The following is a 17,599-nucleotide window of genomic DNA, read 5'->3' as shown; positions in this document are numbered from 1 at the left end:
TTGTAAATACATAAATGCCTGGTTCTTGAGCCCCCTCTGACTTCTGACTCCAGTGTTTCTTAACCAGAAGGTGACATGAGATGGCTCCTTGTACTTCCTCTCAGCAAAGCTTCAAACGTCTCCCTTCCCACCTCTAGTGTACACAGCTATTAAGGCTTCTCCCCTGGGCAAGCACTTAAACAGCCCGAGCCACAGACCAGGTCGGCAGAAAACATGAAATGACGAGGGAAGGGCCTTTTTCCTTTCTACGACAGCCCAGAGGGTAGTCACACAGAGCATGGCTGTTTATTCGGAACAAATGAGGGAACGCTGGCTCCCCTCCTAGCCCCTGATGCTCCCTATGAAGATAAACAAAGGGAAGAGATGGGCTTCACGGGCAATGCAGAGGTGAGTGATTCCAGCAGACTTATCAAGGTGGCTCTGAGATAGCACACAGGAAGCTTATTGTTCTGGGGCAGCTGTGTCCTACTCTGGTTCTCTGCTGTACTGAAATGGGTATTGTTCCAACTGAGATCTCAAAATCTGTCAGACCCTCTGAACATGGCCCTTGGTTAGTGAAGCACCTCGGATAAGGTCGCTGGTCAAACCAGCTCTGTGTGTGTGTGTGTGGGGGGGGGTAACAATGACACATAGCCCTAGGAGGGAAGGGCACTGGGTGACTTAATGGCTTTTTATTCATGAGAGATCCAAGCAGGGAAGAAATGCCTTTCCAGTTAATTTGTTTCCCTCAACCTTAATTTTAAACCCCAAACAGTCGAGCCCGCATGGTGCTCTCTGCTCTCATTAATGAAAAAGAAATGATCACAGCGTTGGGAACTCCGCTGAGAGAGGCGTGAGGGTAGGCCCTTTATCATCTCAAACGCTGGGAAGATCTCTTTACGGGTTGTGCAAATACAAGATCTGAGTCTCTGGGTAAACGGGGCCCCAAAGAAGGCAAGACGGGAGGCCATGGGAGGACTGGGAGGCCACGGGAGGACTGGGAGAACACGGGTGAGAAGAACCTCAGGGGCAGAGTGACTGGGTCGTATTAGCCAGGCAAGCATGTAGACGTGGTTTTTTTCAAAAAGGCACTTTCACTGAGAGGGGCAGTGAAAACCACACTGAATGCACACTGCCGAAACCCTAAGTTGCCAAGACAAATGTCCTTTTCAGCTTCTCCTCGTGGAGAGAAGCAATCCTCTGAGCAGAAAATGAGAGGAGAGTGGGTGGGGGAGGGGCGCTCTCCACGCTGCCAGGTCAAGAAAAAAAAGTAAACCCAAAGGATATGAATCAATTTAATCTCTTTTTCGTTTTCCATATACAGTTACTTTCCCTTTACGGTCTCATCAAATATTCATTTTCAAGGGCTTCAATCTACTTTATCTTTCTTGCCTTTGTCATCTGGACTAGACAGTTGGAGTTTCTCAAAGAAAAGGCCCTTGGAATCAATTATTTGGCTTAATTAGACAGTATTCGTCATGATTCCAGGAGCAGGGCCTGGCACTTCTGGGGTACTCTGCACTTAGCTCTGGCCACTGTTCTGATGGCTTCTTTCTTTGTCAAAGGCAGGCGGAGGACCTGGCAGCGGTGGCCCTCCATTGCAGATTTAAGATGAGAGATGCAGCTATGGTCCAACATGCGGGTTCCTGGGCCCATCTGCCCTTGAGGGTTAGCATTTATCAGAAAAGATGAGATGGGGGAGGGGGGCCTCTTTTCTTCTCATTTATCAACCCGAAAACCAAAGGAGGGCAGTGAATTACTTATGTGAAGGGTCACAGCCCAACAAAGGTCTCTTAGCTCACATTCCATGCCAGGCCCCCAGACGACTATTCTTAAATGTCTCCACAATATTACAACGGCAGGGGCGGGGGTTAATGCTTCATATCCTGCTCCTGGGTTGAATCCACACAGACTTTGGTGAGGTGTTAGAATGGCTTCAGGTTGGCTAGTGCTCTGTCTAGTCATTCCTACCTGTGACTGGGAGTAGAAACCTCACTCACACCATGAAGAGAGCCTTCTGGCTGACAGGACTAGACTCCACAGAGGAAGGAGGAGCCCTGAGAGGACTGGCCTTGCTCATTGAAGGGCTACAGGTGTGGTAAAGCCACTGCAGCCACAAGTGCTGGACGGAAAGACCTGAGTTGGCAGGATCCTTGGCCTATTCCTGGCTCCTTGATACTGTCTCAGGGTCTGGGGTTGTAAGCTGACTAGTGTGGCTCCCTGGAAGCCACCTCCTTCACAGATTTCAACGTGTCTAATCCCCTTAGCTTTTGTTCTTTCTGGGGACTGACACCTTGAACCATGGTTGGGATTGCTGTTCCTACCCTGAGAAGGGAAGGGGTCTGCAGGTCCTCAGGCGTGTCTTGCCTTTTTTGGTCAGAGTAGGAAAGAGGTTACTCATAAAGGCTATGTGGAAGAGGAGAGAACTTTTTAGTTTGGAATTAAGGGTTTTCTGTTTTGTACAGTTCTCTAGACATAGCGAGTGCCCACTAAGGTGGAAGAATTAGCACCAGGCTTTCCAGGATGGGCTGGGTAGGATACTGGAAATGAAGCAGACAGCTTGGCTGACCAGTACCTGGGGACCACCAAGAGAAGAAAGGGGGGCGGTTAGGAGGATGGTAACTTAGGGTCCAGACTGGGAGAGGTCTGGATAATGGGAGCCAATAGTGGGTCTTCAGAAGGGCAGGGCCAGGAGAAGTATCCATGTAGATGTGTCCTGCATCTGGACAGACAATAAGTTCTTCTCAAAGCTGCCACTAAGGGAGGAGTAAGGGGCTGGGTGGAAGCCAAGACCGGAGGCCCAGCTCTGCTAGGATTCAGGCCTCCAACTTCAGTGAGAAGGCCTGACGGACACCACCCTCGCTCCAAGCTGCAGTAAGAAGCAGTGCAGAGGAGAGGACCATATTCTTTGGCTCTCTCACCTAAGTGATAAGATAAACCGCCAGTGGTAGCTGCCTGGAGCCTCAGGGAACTTACTGTTCTGATGTTCCTTGCCAATTCTGACCTCACCCCCTTGGGGCTTACTCCTACAGGACAAAATTGGCCCTGCAGGAGCCTTGAGAAAGCTTTTCAGGCCTGGCACAATGGACTTCCGGGAAGACTTCTTCAGAGTTCTTACTTTCCATTAAGGACTTGGTGCTGCTTTTGAACTTTGCTATTTTTTGAGGCAAGGCCCTGTGGAGCCCACATTGGCCTCAAACCTGCTATGAAGCTGAGGATGAGGATGACGTTAAGTTATGAATCCCCTGCCAAACACTGGGGCTACAGGCGTGTGCAACCACGCCTGGCTTTAGACAGTGCTGGAAACTGAACTCGGGGCTTCACGCATGCGAGGCCAGGAGTCTGAGCTATATCCCTAGCCCCATCGTTGCTGCTTTTGAAATGCTCACAGTCAGGGCCGTTTTGCCAGGCAGACTATATCTCCTTTCTCATCTGTGTTATACATTGGATGGCCCCATGCCCGCTTTCCATTAAAGGCGGGGGACTCTCAGCAGCCAACTGCCATTCTCCAGCCCACGCCATCATGCAGGAAAACATGCCAGTGGCCAGGCAACCTCACCCACCTCTTTGAAGGATTTCTTTACCTCCACCAAGGAATGCCAGTGTGCAATGGGTTTCCGCGGATATGCCAGCATCTCGTTCCAGTGGTCCCTGCCGAGGCCTTCAGCATTGATCCCCACTCTACAGACTCCTATGATCTCATTGTGACCAACTCTGAAGGGGAAACAAAGGTATTGGTAGTGTTGGTCATTCAAAATGCCACTAGAACTGAGGTCTGGGCCTTTGGGGTTGGGGCAGGCTCTGTCTAGCACATCTAACTCAGAACCACGAGCTCTGAAGATCAATGCATCAGGGTCTTCAGCTGTGTGGCCCTGAGGCTTTGCCTAACCTCTTATGGTAAGGGACTTAAAGAAGTGAAAAAAAGGCCAAAACTTTATGTGGAATCTCAGGAAACAGTGGCAGAAGGTCCGGTTGGGTATTAGGGGTCTGTCTCTTCCCTTATTTGACTTGGGAAACATGTTACAACCTCTCTGAGGATCCCGGCACTTGGAAATAAACCAACCTGCCCTGAGCATCATTTCCCCACGCCACTTGAGGCTAGGCTGTGATTTATTCACTCAGCAAGAGCATAAATCATCCCTCAAGTGTGTTAGTCAAGCACCTACCATGCCTGAGAACTTGAGCTAAAAATCTAGGGTTGAGGCTTTATTGTGTGATTTCTGGATCCGTCAACTAAATGATACTTGGAGAAGAGTCATGGGAGATGGAGCCGTTGAAAATGTATCTGAGCCAGCCTTAGGAATGAAGAATAAAAAAAGGAGAATAAAAGGGAGGGGGGATTGGTGGATGGCAATTTGGGGTCCAGATCAAGGGTTGTCTGGACAATGGGAGCCAGTGATGGATCTTCAGAAGGGCAGAACCGGGAGAAAAGTGTCCAGGAAGATGTGTCCCGAGTCTGGTGACCAACTTAGGGCAGAAAGTGATGGGCTCTGCACAGTCATCTTGCAGGAAAGGATATTTTAAAGGGCAGAAGATGGGACTTGGCAGCAAGTAGAAGAAAAGCAGTCAGGGATGAATTCAGGGAAGGTGGTAGATAGAGTTATCCCTGATGGGAGCAGACTGGGAAAGAGGAAGTCCATGCTCTTCCTCCAATTCCTATGTCTTTCTTTCCAATGGGCCCTGAATCCCAGGTCTAAGGTCAAGGGCCCCTATGCTGCATTGGAGGAAGGTAGCCATACTTTGCTGGGCAGACACCTACCTATCATAGTCCATAACGGAGATAAGCAGGCTCACTTGATCCATGTTTTCTGGAGGGATGTCAAAGATGATGGCCTCGTTGTAGACAGGATTGAGGGTGTTCTTTTTGATGGTTGTTTTCTTCTTCTTCAGCCTCCGCCCGTCACACAGCAGGGATACTTTGACGTAGGGATCTGTGCCAAGGAGGGCAGTGCAAAAATATCGTGTGTTAAACAGATGGTTGCTGTCGTTTTGTTTGTTTGCTTTTTGACACGGGTTCTCCTTGGTAGGCCAGGCTGGCCTCAGACTCACAACTGTGCACCTGCTTCAGCCTTTCCAAGTGCTGAGGTGACAGGTGCGAGCCACCATTAGAGACAGGTGTTCTCCAACCATGATTGTCACAGAGGGACCGAAGCCCTGGACCTACTGCTGCTCATCAGATGGGATCGGTGGATTCAGATAATTAAGTCACCTTGTATTTATGTAGCACACCTGTCTCTGAGGACGCTCCACACTTAATAAACAGTCTCTGGCTACCTTTGTGTTCTTGGGAGAGTAGCTAATGGTGTGTCACTAATAGGAAAACTAGCCCCAATTTAGACAAGACACTTGTCAATGGCTATGTAGTTCCCAGCCCTAAATCTCAGCAGCATCACGGTCGGAGAGCTCAAAGAGAGTTGAAGCTAACAAAAAGCACCGTTTCTTTCACCTATACAGAATCATCTCCTCTGGAGGGTTGCCAGCTTTTTAACCAAAAGATTGGGGGGGGGGTAAAAATAGGACTCACCGCTGCACGAGGAGCAGCCACATGTTAGAAGGAAGCAATATCACTCGCAAAGCTGTTCTTGTCCTCCCTACTCGGAGACATGATTCTGGGTCCCACTGTCCCAAAAATCCCATTTCTATTTGGAATCAAGAAGCAGGGAAGTGGCCCTGCTCTCTGCTTCCCTGGAAGCCATTTCTTGGCCACTTCTGAGCAGTGAAACTAGGAGGAACTGTGGCCAGGAGAGCGAGGGAGGCAGCCCCCCCGAGACTCGGGGCAGCTGGTTGACATTTTATTTCTCAGTGGGATCTTGGATTCTCTCCATGCTGCAAAGAGATGTCTTTTTATTAAACTCCCATGATCCTCCTAACCTTCTCTCCCTTTTAGCTTTCTGAATGGATATTTCATGGTCATCTTTCTACCCTGAAATTTTCTACTCACCCAAATGAAGGGACAGCTATTATATCTCATGGCACAGGTGTCTTGGTCACCGCCATAATTAGTATTTACGCTGCACAGCTCAACAAAGAGGACAACTTGCAGGTAATAACAGCTTTGAGACCTTGACGAGCTCAGACATCCTCTTGTCCGGAAGCCAGGGCTCATGCAAACCCATTAGGAGGCATGAGCCAAAGTAGCCCCTCTCCTGGCCTCGTAGCTCTGAGGTACATAGTTGTGCCTCCTGGACCCCTGAGAACCCACTAGGCCTCACACTGTTTGGCATCGTGTCAGGGAAAGGACAGATGAAGGCTGTACTTAGAATAAAAACTAGACACCACGAGAAGAGCCCAGCCAAGCTTCAAGCCTTGAAAGCATTCGCACGGACGCCCAAGCGAGCTGCTGACTAACCCGTATGGCAGTGGCAGCTGTGCCGTAGCCACGGGGACACTTGGGTTTATGGAGGAACTGGGGCGACCACGAGGAATCTAATCAACCTCCTGTCCTGACTATACACTTTCAGCCCCCCAACCCCTACACACACTCTGGGGAGCATTTGGTAAAGAGGAAGAAGTGTTGAGAGCTTGTGGGCCGCAGCTGTCTGGTTTCCACAGGCTCCTTTCCCGATGGCTATGCCCTAGGACATCGGTCAGGTCACCACAAGTGAAAAAGCAAGGCCAGGACCCGACTTTCATGTTCAAGTCTCTCGAGCTACATATGGCTTTAGAAAACGTCTCTAGCTTGGCGCCACATTGTCCCTCTTCCGTTCCTGGTTCCAGACACTCCATTCAGAACACATTTCCATTTAAGGAAAACACAGGCATAGCCACTTATCCCATGAGCCACTGGGCCAGTGACCTCTCCGGATTTGTCCATCCCTGCAAGGAATACCTGGTTTATAGCATTCAGTGAGCAGATTTCTTTCTGCAGGAACTGAGCTCGCACCACCCTCCCAGAGGCTAATCAGAGAGCAGAGACTGCTCCCCAGGGTGCTTCCAGGAAATGTTTGAGGCGTTGACTAGAATATGGTCCCAGATGATCTTTGAGGTCTGCTCTACTCTATGATGCCCTGAGCACCAGGGGCTAAAACCCAGCACCGTATTCCTGCTCCATTGTGTGGGAGTCATCAGAATTCAGCATTTGGAGTGTGCTCTTGTGATAAGAGATGTCTATCATTAGGTTTACTTCCCATCTACCCTGCAACACATTTCATAGGCGGAAAATGGAGGGTTAGAGAGATTAAATGACGTGCCTAGGAGTTGATCCGAGGCCTGACTTCAAAGTTATTCTGGACCACTAGATAGAAAGCAGTGTAAACCGAAGGCAGCAGAGACACAAGGGTGAATCCATACTTCTGTACCGTTCCAGTCTTTATAATTATTTTGTATTACTTTTACCATCATGGTTCTAGAAAATAGGCTTAGGCAGTTGACTCTGGGCTTAAAGGAAGCAACAACCTCAAGCTCATGAGCAGACGATGCACCATGCGGTGCCCTGGGCATGCAGGTATCCACTTCATCACCTTGGGCTGGAGTCATGTGCTATATGTAAATCCATTCATTCAGTGTTCACTGGCTCATTCATTAGTCCACAGTTAATGAAGGCTTATGGTGTTTCATGCATTGCTGCAGAGACTTGCACACCTCAATGAACAAAACAGGCATCTCTGTTGCAAAGAAGGCCCTTGTGTTTGTGGAATCCAGCTGAGGTTTAACATGGGATTCCAGATCCCGGTAGGGAAGAGCGGAAGCTGTGTGGAGAGGTTAGAACTTAACACTAAGAACAAGCCTTTTACTCCAAACCCTCTGATCTACAGCAGCCCTCATTACTACCCATGGCTTCACTCTCTAGCACATCAATTTGTTTACAAGAGAAGACAGGGTTGGGGACTAGGGCAGCAAAATCCTATTTCCCTCAGCCGCCTTGAGAGTCCTTAGTGAATTTCTGTCCTCATGTGCACTTATTTTGGTATTAAAATGAAATCTACATTGGCTGTATTTGGGGGAAGCTGGCTTGCTGTTGCCTGAGAACTTTTCCCCATGTCAGCAGAGGTTTGTGATGTTCTCTGCTGCATCCTGATGTGACTCAGCTGCTTTGGGGGAGGAAGAGTTTGGGGGCCTCAGCGAGGGCTTTGGACTCAAGTGGGTACCATAGCGACTGTGGGAGGCGGGAGCAGAAACTCAAAATGATTCAAAGAAAATTTAGTTCCCAAGCCCCCAAACCACTTCCTCCATCTCCATAAGGTGTACCTGGGCCTAGGTGTTTTCAGCTGGACCATCAGCCCCTCTCTCTCTGTCTCCCTAACCCCCACCATGGTGGATACTGAATCCAGGGTTTTGTTCATGCTGAGCAAGCATTCTGTCTAGCGCTGTGCTACATACCTGGCTTTTGAGTTTTGGGACAGGGTCTCACTATGTAGCTCAGACTGGCCTTGAACTTGCTATGTGGTCTAGACTGACCTCAAACTTGCAGGGTTCTTGCTTCAGCCTCCCAGATGCTGGGGATTCAGGCATTGTGCCACTATGTTTGGTTCCACCATCACCATCTTTTCCTGGAACTTGTAATCATGTTTCCAGGAAAACAAACAGTGAACACAAAGAAAACACTTGGAAAACTCTACCATATTTTCATTCGAGTTCAGAGCTGCCTCCCGTATGGTTTTACACTGATAATCATAACCATTTGAAGAGCCTCTTGGGTGGAAGTCTTGGGAAGCAAACCAAGCCTTTTCCCAAATCCAGCATCCTGATGCAGCCCCAAGTTCTCTGGGAAACACTCTGGAAGGCTTCTCTTGTACACATCTCGGGGCAGTTTGAACTGACAGTGGGGGAGGAGGTTTCCAGGCCTCAAGCTATCACTTTGTTAACTCAAAACATAGATAAACTCCCCCAAGACAGTGGTTCTCAACCTTCCTAATGCTGCGATCCTTTAAACAGTATCTCTTGTTTGTGGTGAAACCCCCAACCATAAAATTATTTTCGTTGCTACTTCATAACTGTAATTTGCTTCTGTCATGAGTTGTAATGTGAATATCTGATATGCAGGACATCTAATATGCAAGCCCACAGGGGTTTAGAGCCGCAGCCCTATGACAGCCTGCAGGGTGGCAGGAAGGATCAAGCCTCCTGCACCATGTCGAGCTGGTGAGTTTCTGCAGCCGCTTCACACAAGCATCTCCCTCTGACTGGAGCTGCACTAGGTTACTCTTCAGTGCAGCTGCCGTGGTGCTTAGGCCAATGCAGGAGCTTTGCAGGAAAACCACACAGACTTGAATGCAAAGGCACTTCGCTTTCCAGGGCATCTACTCCTTTGGTGAACGCAGTACGCAGACTGTCGCCCCAGGCCTGGCTGAACCTGCTAACATTTTCATTCCAACTTCATATAACTTCTGCAGGCCCTGGAGCCCCATTTTAACTGGGAAGACTGCCCCTCCCCGAGAATGATGCTAATGGGAACGGTATCTACCGAGTGCCTACAAGTACATGGGTTAGTGAGCCTATTCTGAATCCGACCGGGACACAGGATGAAGATTTCCACTTTTCAGATGAAAAAAACTGCTACAGTTTAGATCTTGACTGTCCTTCCCGGACAGTGAAACCCTGGGCCCCAGTCTGTGGGACTAGTCATGGCGGAAATGCTGGGATCCTGGGGAACATACCCTTGAAAGGGATGATAGGACCTTGACCCCACTCCTCTCTCTCTTTGTTTCCTGGCTGACATGAGGGAACATTCTCCCCAACAGGTGCTGTGATATACTGTGCTACCCCAGGCTCAAAGCAAGAGGATCAGATGACCTTTGAACCTGTGAGTCTAACAATCTTTTCCTCCTTCAAGTCAGTCATGGCAGATCTCTACCCACATGGAGGCAGAATGCCAGTACAGAATACACATCTTTACATAGGAAGGAGGTAGCATTCGGATGCAGGGAGTTTGCCCCCTAAGGATAGTGGCAACTCTCGCCCTTTCTTCCTGAAGACTCTTCTGAACCCTACGGTTTGGACTTCATGGAGGCCAAGTGACAACCCGGGGTAAGAGAGGTACCTGAGTAGCCTGTGATGTCCATGGCCTTGAGGTTGCGGCACTTGATCACGGTGAGGGTGAGCCTGCCTGCTGTGGGCAGGTAGCAGAGGGAGAACATGATCTCTCCCAGGTCCACACTTTCCTGCAGAAGAAGCAGATGAGAGAGCAGGTGAGGGGTGCGTACTTTCTAGGCAATGGCTGGGGCCCAGTGTGCTTGGAACTGCAGTAGTCAATGTGTTTAAGACCCAAGGGACTGTTCTCATCTTGGGTAGCTGGAAACAAAGGGTGAAGATTACAATGATGCCCCTTCCAATACTCACCTCTTCAGTGTTCTCTCTCCCTCCCTCCCTCCCTCCCTCCCTCCCTCCTCTCCCTCCCTCCCTCCCTCCCCCCCCTCTCTCTCTCTCTCCCTCTGTTTTAAATTTTGAGACTAGTTTGAGGCTGACCTCAAACTTTCTCTGCAGCTAAGGATGATCTTAAACTTCTAATTTTTCTCCTTCTACCCTTTGTGCATTGGCTGGGCTTACAATCTCACATCATTGTAACTGGCTTCTGAGTTGCTAAGCAAGCCCTCTGCCAACTGAGCTTTACACTGCAGCTCATCCTTCTTGCTTTTGATCAGATCCTGGCCCTATCTTTGTATCCTGCTTTGGGCACTAGCTCTCTGCATATGCAGGGCTGCAGACCGCTGGTGTTTATATGCCGTGCCCTGTTGCTGAGCCTTTGATGTCCCATCTACCCAGTCATGTGGTCAGAACACACGCTCCAGCTCCCAGATTGTTCTTCTTCCAGGACATCTGCAACTCTTCTCTGCCCTGTTTCTCAGCTTGTTTGTCTTTCATCACCCGGCCGCCTTGGCCCCAGGCTCTATCCTCCTGTCTCGAAGTAGACGTGCAAGGAATTGATACCCTGCTGAGGCCATTCCACCAACCAGCCAGATGTACACTTGCCATCCTGTGCTTTATGACCCGCCTCACATCCGGCTTGTCCTCTTCCCTTAAATGTGATGATCCTTCAGAAATGCACACGCGCTCTGTCGCCTCTCCCACCCCAGAATCCTCCAGCCTAGGGATCCCCAGAAACTTCTTTGCGAGCAGAGTGTCCCTTCATAGAACGTCGGAACATCTTTCTAGGGAGACAACAAGCATGCCCATCTGTTGTAGAGGTGGTGCCTCAACAGACTGCTTTTTCTGCCTGTTTTCTACTTACTGAAAGAGGATACAGACGGCTTAGAATTCAAAGACATGGAGCTGTGTCCCAGAGGCACGTTAGTGGGAGGAGGAGGAGGCAAAGGAAGAAGAGGAGATCAGAGTTTGAGGGGTGCTGGTTCCAGACAGGGCCTTTTACTTGTTCATTCATCCACCCATTTATAAAACCAAAAATTTTTATTGAAAACCTGCCATATGCTAGGTGTTGATTTATAGGAGAGAATGAAGAAACAAAAATCCCCACCTTCACAGAGCTTACATTTTATTAGGGCCATAGATAATACTATATATATATATATATATATATATATATATATATATATATATGCTTTAAAGGCAAAAGTTAGTCAGAAGTATATGAAGGGGGGAAAAGTCAGACAGAGAAGGGGGTTAATAAATTACTATGGGGAGGTCATACTGGAAGAATTTCTAGACAATAAAGTCAGGGGTACCCTGGCTCCACCTATCTGTTCACTAATTGGTCCCCTCTCCTCCTCCTCCTCTTTATTCTTCTCTCAAATTTATTCAGTTTTTTTAAAATATTTTATTTATTTATTATGTATCCAATATTCTGTCTGTGTGTATGCCTACAGGCCAGAAGAGGGCACCAGATCTCATTACAGATGGTTGTGAGCCACCATGTGGTTGCTGGGAATTGAACTCAGGACGTTTGGAAGAGCAGGCAATGCTCTTAACCTCTGAGCCATCTCTCCAGCCCCTTATTTATTCAGTTTTATGTGTGTGTTTTGTCCAGTGCAGCATGTGTGTGCCTAGTGTCTATTAAGGTCAGAAGAGGGTGTCAGATCCCTAGGAACTGTAGTTACATATAGTTGTGAGCCACCATGTAGGTGCAGTGAATCACCCGGGTCCTCTGCAAGACCAAGTGCTCTTAGCCTCTGAACCACCTCTCCAGCCTGGACTGGCCTGTTCTTATTTTCTGAATGCTTACTAGAGACATGCTTCAGGGCTGGGTGGATACAGTGCCCATACCCACACAGGCAACCAGTTCAATGATGGCGCCCGAATCTCCATCTTTCTCAGGTGTGCCTCTAGTCTTCCTAGACTCTTCGTCAAATGAGGGAGACACAGAAGCTGCCCTATGCCCTGGACCTATGTGGTCATGGTCCCTTTCTGTCCTGGGGTCTGTCGGTAAGATCAGGGGCACATTTGGATAATACACAATCTCGGACTGAAGCCGAGAGACACAAGCAGAAATCCATCTCTCCCTAGCCCCCTTCACAGAGTTCTAAGTCCGACCCTGCCCAAAGTTCCAGAAACTGTTCAGACTCACAGAGAACAGTAATGGGAGCCAAGACTGTGTGCTGCTCACTGCCTGCTGTGTCCTGTGCTGCTTTCTCTCGGTGAGTCTCAGCAAAGCACTGCAATGTGGCTGCTCCTATTATGCCTGCCTCACACTGGAGGAAATGAATGTTCCTGAGGTTAAGGACTTGCCTGGGGTTGCATGACTAGCAAGTCCTTCAGTGCCAGACATACACATGTCAGTGTCCTGCTTAGACACTTTCAGATCTTCCCTTGTTCAGTTTCGGAATCAAGACTCTGCTTCTTTGTTTGGGGGCAATTGAGTCCTTTCTTACCTTCTCATCTTACTTTCTTCTGTAGACCAACTTCTGCTCCGCATGACTTGTCTATCTTTAGTTACTCATGCCCAAATCCTTCTCCCTCTTCCTTAGATGACTCCATACCTGATGAGCAGCTCATGGGAGTCACCAAGTTACTCTCTTTTCAGTTGTGGACCTCCCCTACCATGCAGTAATTAACCAAAGGACCCTCCGGTGTAGGATCCTTGCCTAACCAACCACGTGTGCTTTGGAGGCAGCAAACACCACACACAAGAGGCTGCAGATGCCTGCAAGAAAGGATGATTGCATTTCAGCCAAAAGAATGCCGGCAGGAGGGACTGTCTGTACCCATGTTATGATCAAGGTAGGGCCTTGGGAAGACTTCTGGAAGCCCCTGTGGTTCCTCTAACAGGGAACAAGCAAAGGCTGCAGTCACAGTGTCCCCATCATCACCACACTGTGTCCCCGTCATCGCCACGCTACAGTGGCAGGACGGCACTTTCAGATGCTATCTCTTTTAGGGAGTATGAGCTGGTTTGTTTATGAACTTGGGAAATTGGCTCTAGCTACCTGGGATCCATCAGGGTAAATGGAGTCTTCGGGAACAGCTCCCTCTGGGAAGCACTGGCCCAAGGGACCCCCTCTGTTTGCAGGACGGTCCTTTCCCACGAGACGGTGAAGGCATGTGGGTGCTGGACGTGTGTTACAGCATGGCATCCCCACACTGTAACCCCGTAACTCATGGTGACTTTCACTCTCCATTGATGGCGCAGACAGGGACAGGAACTGGCCCAGAATCCCATCATGATTCAGACAGGAAATGAGTATGAGGGTCGAAGCCCCATTCCAGGGGTTTCTGCTGTGGCAGCCTGGACCTCCCGGGCCTGCTGGCAAGCCGGCTGCTGTGATTCGGTGGACTAAGGAGCATTGTTCCACTTCACAGGCAGACAACACGGGCCTGGGGTATTTGCTCAAGTGAAGTAGGTTAATTCTGAGTAAACTGAGAGGTAGGAGACAAACAAACAGCATCCAGTCAGCCTTAGCTGGTTGTCACCTTACCTAGTGGGAGATGAGGCTACAGCTGGGGCACAGCCCTCTCTGCTCTGGCCTCTGTCTCAGGCTTCAACCCAGTTCTGCCCACCACGCCCACCTTTTATCCTCATTAGGAATGTTTGAGACTTTGGCCTTTAATAAAAGCCAGGGCTGACAGGGGCTGGAGACCAGCTGATACCTTATTGCTTGCATCTCCATCTGATGCCAGAGGCCGCCTTAGGGCAGACTACGGTAGTGCGCTTCCCGTGTGGGAGAGGCTACTACTGACGTCCACAAAAGCGGCAGAAGCCAGCTCCAGCCCCCTCGACTAACCCAGGGGCGGATAGGACTGATCTGAGCTCACTAGCAGCTTGGCTGAAGCCGGGAGGAGGCGGGCCTGATGCCAGGGGAGGAGAAGCAGAAAATTGGCTTCTGGAGAAACCTGTCCTAAGTGCAACACGTCTTCCACCCACCAGTGTTTCTGCCCATTATAGCAGCATGCTCCCTGGCTTCAGGGTCCAGGATGCCAGGGCAGCAAGATTCTAGGGCACACCCATTGCAATGCTGCTTTCACAGGACCCATAGCAGCTATCTGACACAGACGAGTGAAGTATTTCTTTCTCCCTGATGCACTTAATGTAACCCTAGACACAGTAGATAACGATGATGATGATGATGATGATGATGATGATGATAATAAGTCGTATAGTATGTTAACCAGGAAGAAACAGTGGACCACCATCCAAGAGACCCAGGCTTTTAGTCTCTCTGCTGTTTATTAGCTGTGAGACCTTGAACAAGTAATTTTCCATCTCTGAACTCTCACCTGTGAAAGGAAAGGGTGATGCTCCCCATCCATCCTGCAAGCCACAAGACCTAAGAGTCCACACTTGAGGATCTAATCTATCAACCATCACCTGCTGAGATGGTCCGAGAGATGCTGAACTAGTGTCCGCTGCCCATCTCTAGAAACCTAGCAATCTCGTTTGACAGTCCAAACACTCTCAGTCCTTCTGCTCTCACAGCCCCGAAATGTTCTGCTGTTCTCCGGGGTTAATCGCGCTACTTCCTAAATGGGCAAGGAGTGGCGTCAATGCCTGGAGTCCGCCTGGGGAACCCAGGCTGAGCAAAGAAAGAATGATGCTTCCCCATCTTTTAGAGAACACTTCTAGTCTCTTAATCATTAAGTAGCCTGTCTGACTCTCTCATCATCAGCAGAGAAGCATCCGCTACACTTTCAGGGGAGCCACGGGAGACCTAAAAAGGCTCTTGGAAGCACTGGCCAGGAAGTGCTGTTAAGTTACTTTGGGCCAAGTGGACCTGGAAGGGAGATAGGGTGGAAGCCAAAATGGCTCTGATGGGTAAAGAAGCATGCAATGATTAACCCCTCTGTGCAGGCCTGAGGTTTAGGATGTGGAGACTGGACCCTCCGAGCCAGGCTGACTCCCCTGGTTTCTGCCTTTCTCTTCACAGCATGGGTCCCGACACATACATAACATGAACATTAATTTCGGGGTGTTTTGATGGGTGCTTGTAGGCCCTTTGAGAATAGGGATGGGATAATCATTTCACATTTCATGTCTAGCCCAGGATCTGGCAGATGAGAATATGGATCTGGGATCAGGCAGCTCCGGGACCAAGTTCTAGCTCTGATTCACGAGCAATACCACTTACGCAATCCTTCATAGACTTGGGGCTAATATCTAACCTAACTTCTAGGGTTATTGAAAAGATTAAATAAGGTGATTCATGCAAAGTGCTTGGTCTGGCGTTTAGCACAGAGTATAAGTGCTCAGGATGGATTCGCTGTTCTAATTATTACTATTATAAATACCTCACAGTCTCCAGGTGGAGACAAAGGCGAGGAAGGCAGTCAGGGCTGGTCTGGGTAATAATATGGGCACAAAAGCAGAGTTGTGAGGACCTGGGGGAGCAATAAACTCGGGCAGAAGTCTCAGGGCCGGCTTCCCAGAGGGGGTGGCATCTGACAGGATCTAGAAAGGTGAATAAAAGGTGTCTGTCAGTAGACGGAAGCAAACCAGACCTTCCGGGCACAGGGATCTGCAGTGTAGAAGACACAGTTGGACTCGAAAGGTTCCATACAGCCAAAGGGTGTGGCAGGGGAAGGGATGGGGATAGATAGTAGCCTGGATGAGGTGGGAACAGGAGTAGGGCCCATCCCCGAGTGCCCCATGGCACATACATGAGTCTGTGCCCTTGATTCTTCAGGTGACGAGAGACTATACGTCTGCTCCTTCTGTCTCTGACTCACTGCCACCTTCTCCCCAGGCATCCACACCGAAGCCCATTCCTGCGTGGGTCTCCTATCCATCTCACAACTAGTAAGTGTGTGTGTGTGTGTGTGTGTGTGAGAGAGAGAGAGAGAGAGAGAGAGAGAGAGAGGGAGAGACAGAGACAGAGACAGAGAGAGACAGAGACACAGAGACAGGGGAGGGAGAGAGAGAGAGAGAGGGAGAATGTGTGATGGTCAGACAAAACTAAATCCTCTGGGAGATTATATTTGTCAGGGATGGAGACAAAGATAGATGAGGGCAGATGTATCCGATTAGCCGGAACACGAGTGGGGGTGAAATCTAACAGGCAGAGTAGCTTTGAAAGCGAAGGAGACAACGGTAGCCAAGAGTGGAAGGAGAGCTCTCAGTCAAAAGGCAGCAGGCCAGGAGCTTATGGGCCTGGCACTCAGAGAAGGGGTGTGGCTCAGTCCCGGGCATAGTGAGGAAGGAGGAACGGGCTGAGAGGAGGCTATGGACAGGTGGACGGAAGCCGTGATAGTCTTCAGGTATCATCCCCCATGACAGGCAGAGTCCCTGGAGGAACAGAAGCGGTGGAGGACCTCAGCAGGTGTGTAAGCGTGGATGGAGCACGAAGGGACAGCGTGACTCTAGATTCCCACACGGTCTCGTGGCTGGGTTGACTTTCCCCTCTCCACGGCGCTCTTTAAGTTCTGACCCACACTGTCCCTCCGGCTTCTGCTGCCTTCCCAGCCCCTCTGCCCACCCATCAGATCTGTCCTTTTTTTGGAACCAGGACGTTGCTCTTCTGTTCAAAATTCCTCAATGATGCCCCATTTCACGTGTGTTCTGTATTAGCTGACAACCTCTTCTCCAAGGGAAATGTCATTCAAAAGCCCAAATACATACAACAGATGACCAGCGGCTCTGGCTCAAGGCTCGTCCACCTTCTGCCTCCAGCTACCTCCCTGAAGACCAGCCGGCCCTTGCTTCCTTGCCAGCCTCACACCTCCTGCCCCTCTTCCCCGGTTGCCCCACGCCCAACCACAAAGCAGAACATTTATAGAGATTTTACTGTATGCCATCCTGTCCTAAGTACTCATGCCCGTCAAGCTCCGGTCATCATAAAAGCCTCCTGAGATGGGTCCCCATGGTACCCTGCACCCATCTTAGTTACATGTCCCATTGTCTTAATAAGGGACCCTGGCAAAGGCAACTTAAGGAAGAAATGGCTACTTTGGCTCACAGTTCAAGGCCATGATCCACCGTGATGAGGATCCTGAGGCAGCTAGTCACATTGCAATCACAGGAGAGAGGGAGAGAGGGGGGGGGGGGGAGAGAGAGAGAGAGACAGAGAGAGAGAGAGAGACAGAGAGAGAGAGAGAGAGAGAGAGAGAGAGAGAGAGAGAGAGAGAGAGAGAGAGAGAACGAGAACACAATCTACACATGCCAGTGCTCAGCTCCCTTTCTTCATTTTATGCAATCCAGGAGCCATGTCCAGGAAATGGTTCCATTCACAGTTAAGGTATGTGTCTTCCTACATCAACGAGCTCAGTCAAGACAGTCTTCCCCAGGCTGACTAACCCTTCA

The 17,599-nt window shown here is 49.6% G+C and overlaps 1 protein-coding gene across 1 annotated transcript in view; it reads right to left on the bottom strand.

Annotated features, from left to right (window-relative positions):
- Syt6 (synaptotagmin 6) overlaps window positions 1-17,599 on the bottom strand; it is a 61,333-nt gene that overhangs the window by 4,289 nt on the left and 39,445 nt on the right. Inside the window, exons 4-6 of the mRNA XM_038311462.1 lie at window positions 9,959-10,079; window positions 4,739-4,910; window positions 3,543-3,693 (exon numbers count right to left, since the gene is read on the bottom strand). Of these exons, the coding sequence (XP_038167390.1) occupies window positions 3,543-3,693; window positions 4,739-4,910; window positions 9,959-10,079 (444 nt within the window). The remainder of the gene's footprint in view (window positions 1-3,542; window positions 3,694-4,738; window positions 4,911-9,958; window positions 10,080-17,599) is intronic.

The sequence above is a fragment of the Arvicola amphibius genome, chromosome 14, assembly GCF_903992535.2.
Source record: "Arvicola amphibius chromosome 14, mArvAmp1.2, whole genome shotgun sequence".
NCBI classification, from domain to species: Eukaryota; Metazoa; Chordata; class Mammalia; order Rodentia; family Cricetidae; genus Arvicola; species Arvicola amphibius.
Note: the sequence above shows the minus strand (reverse complement) of the source record. Positions and strands in the feature narration are given on the sequence as shown.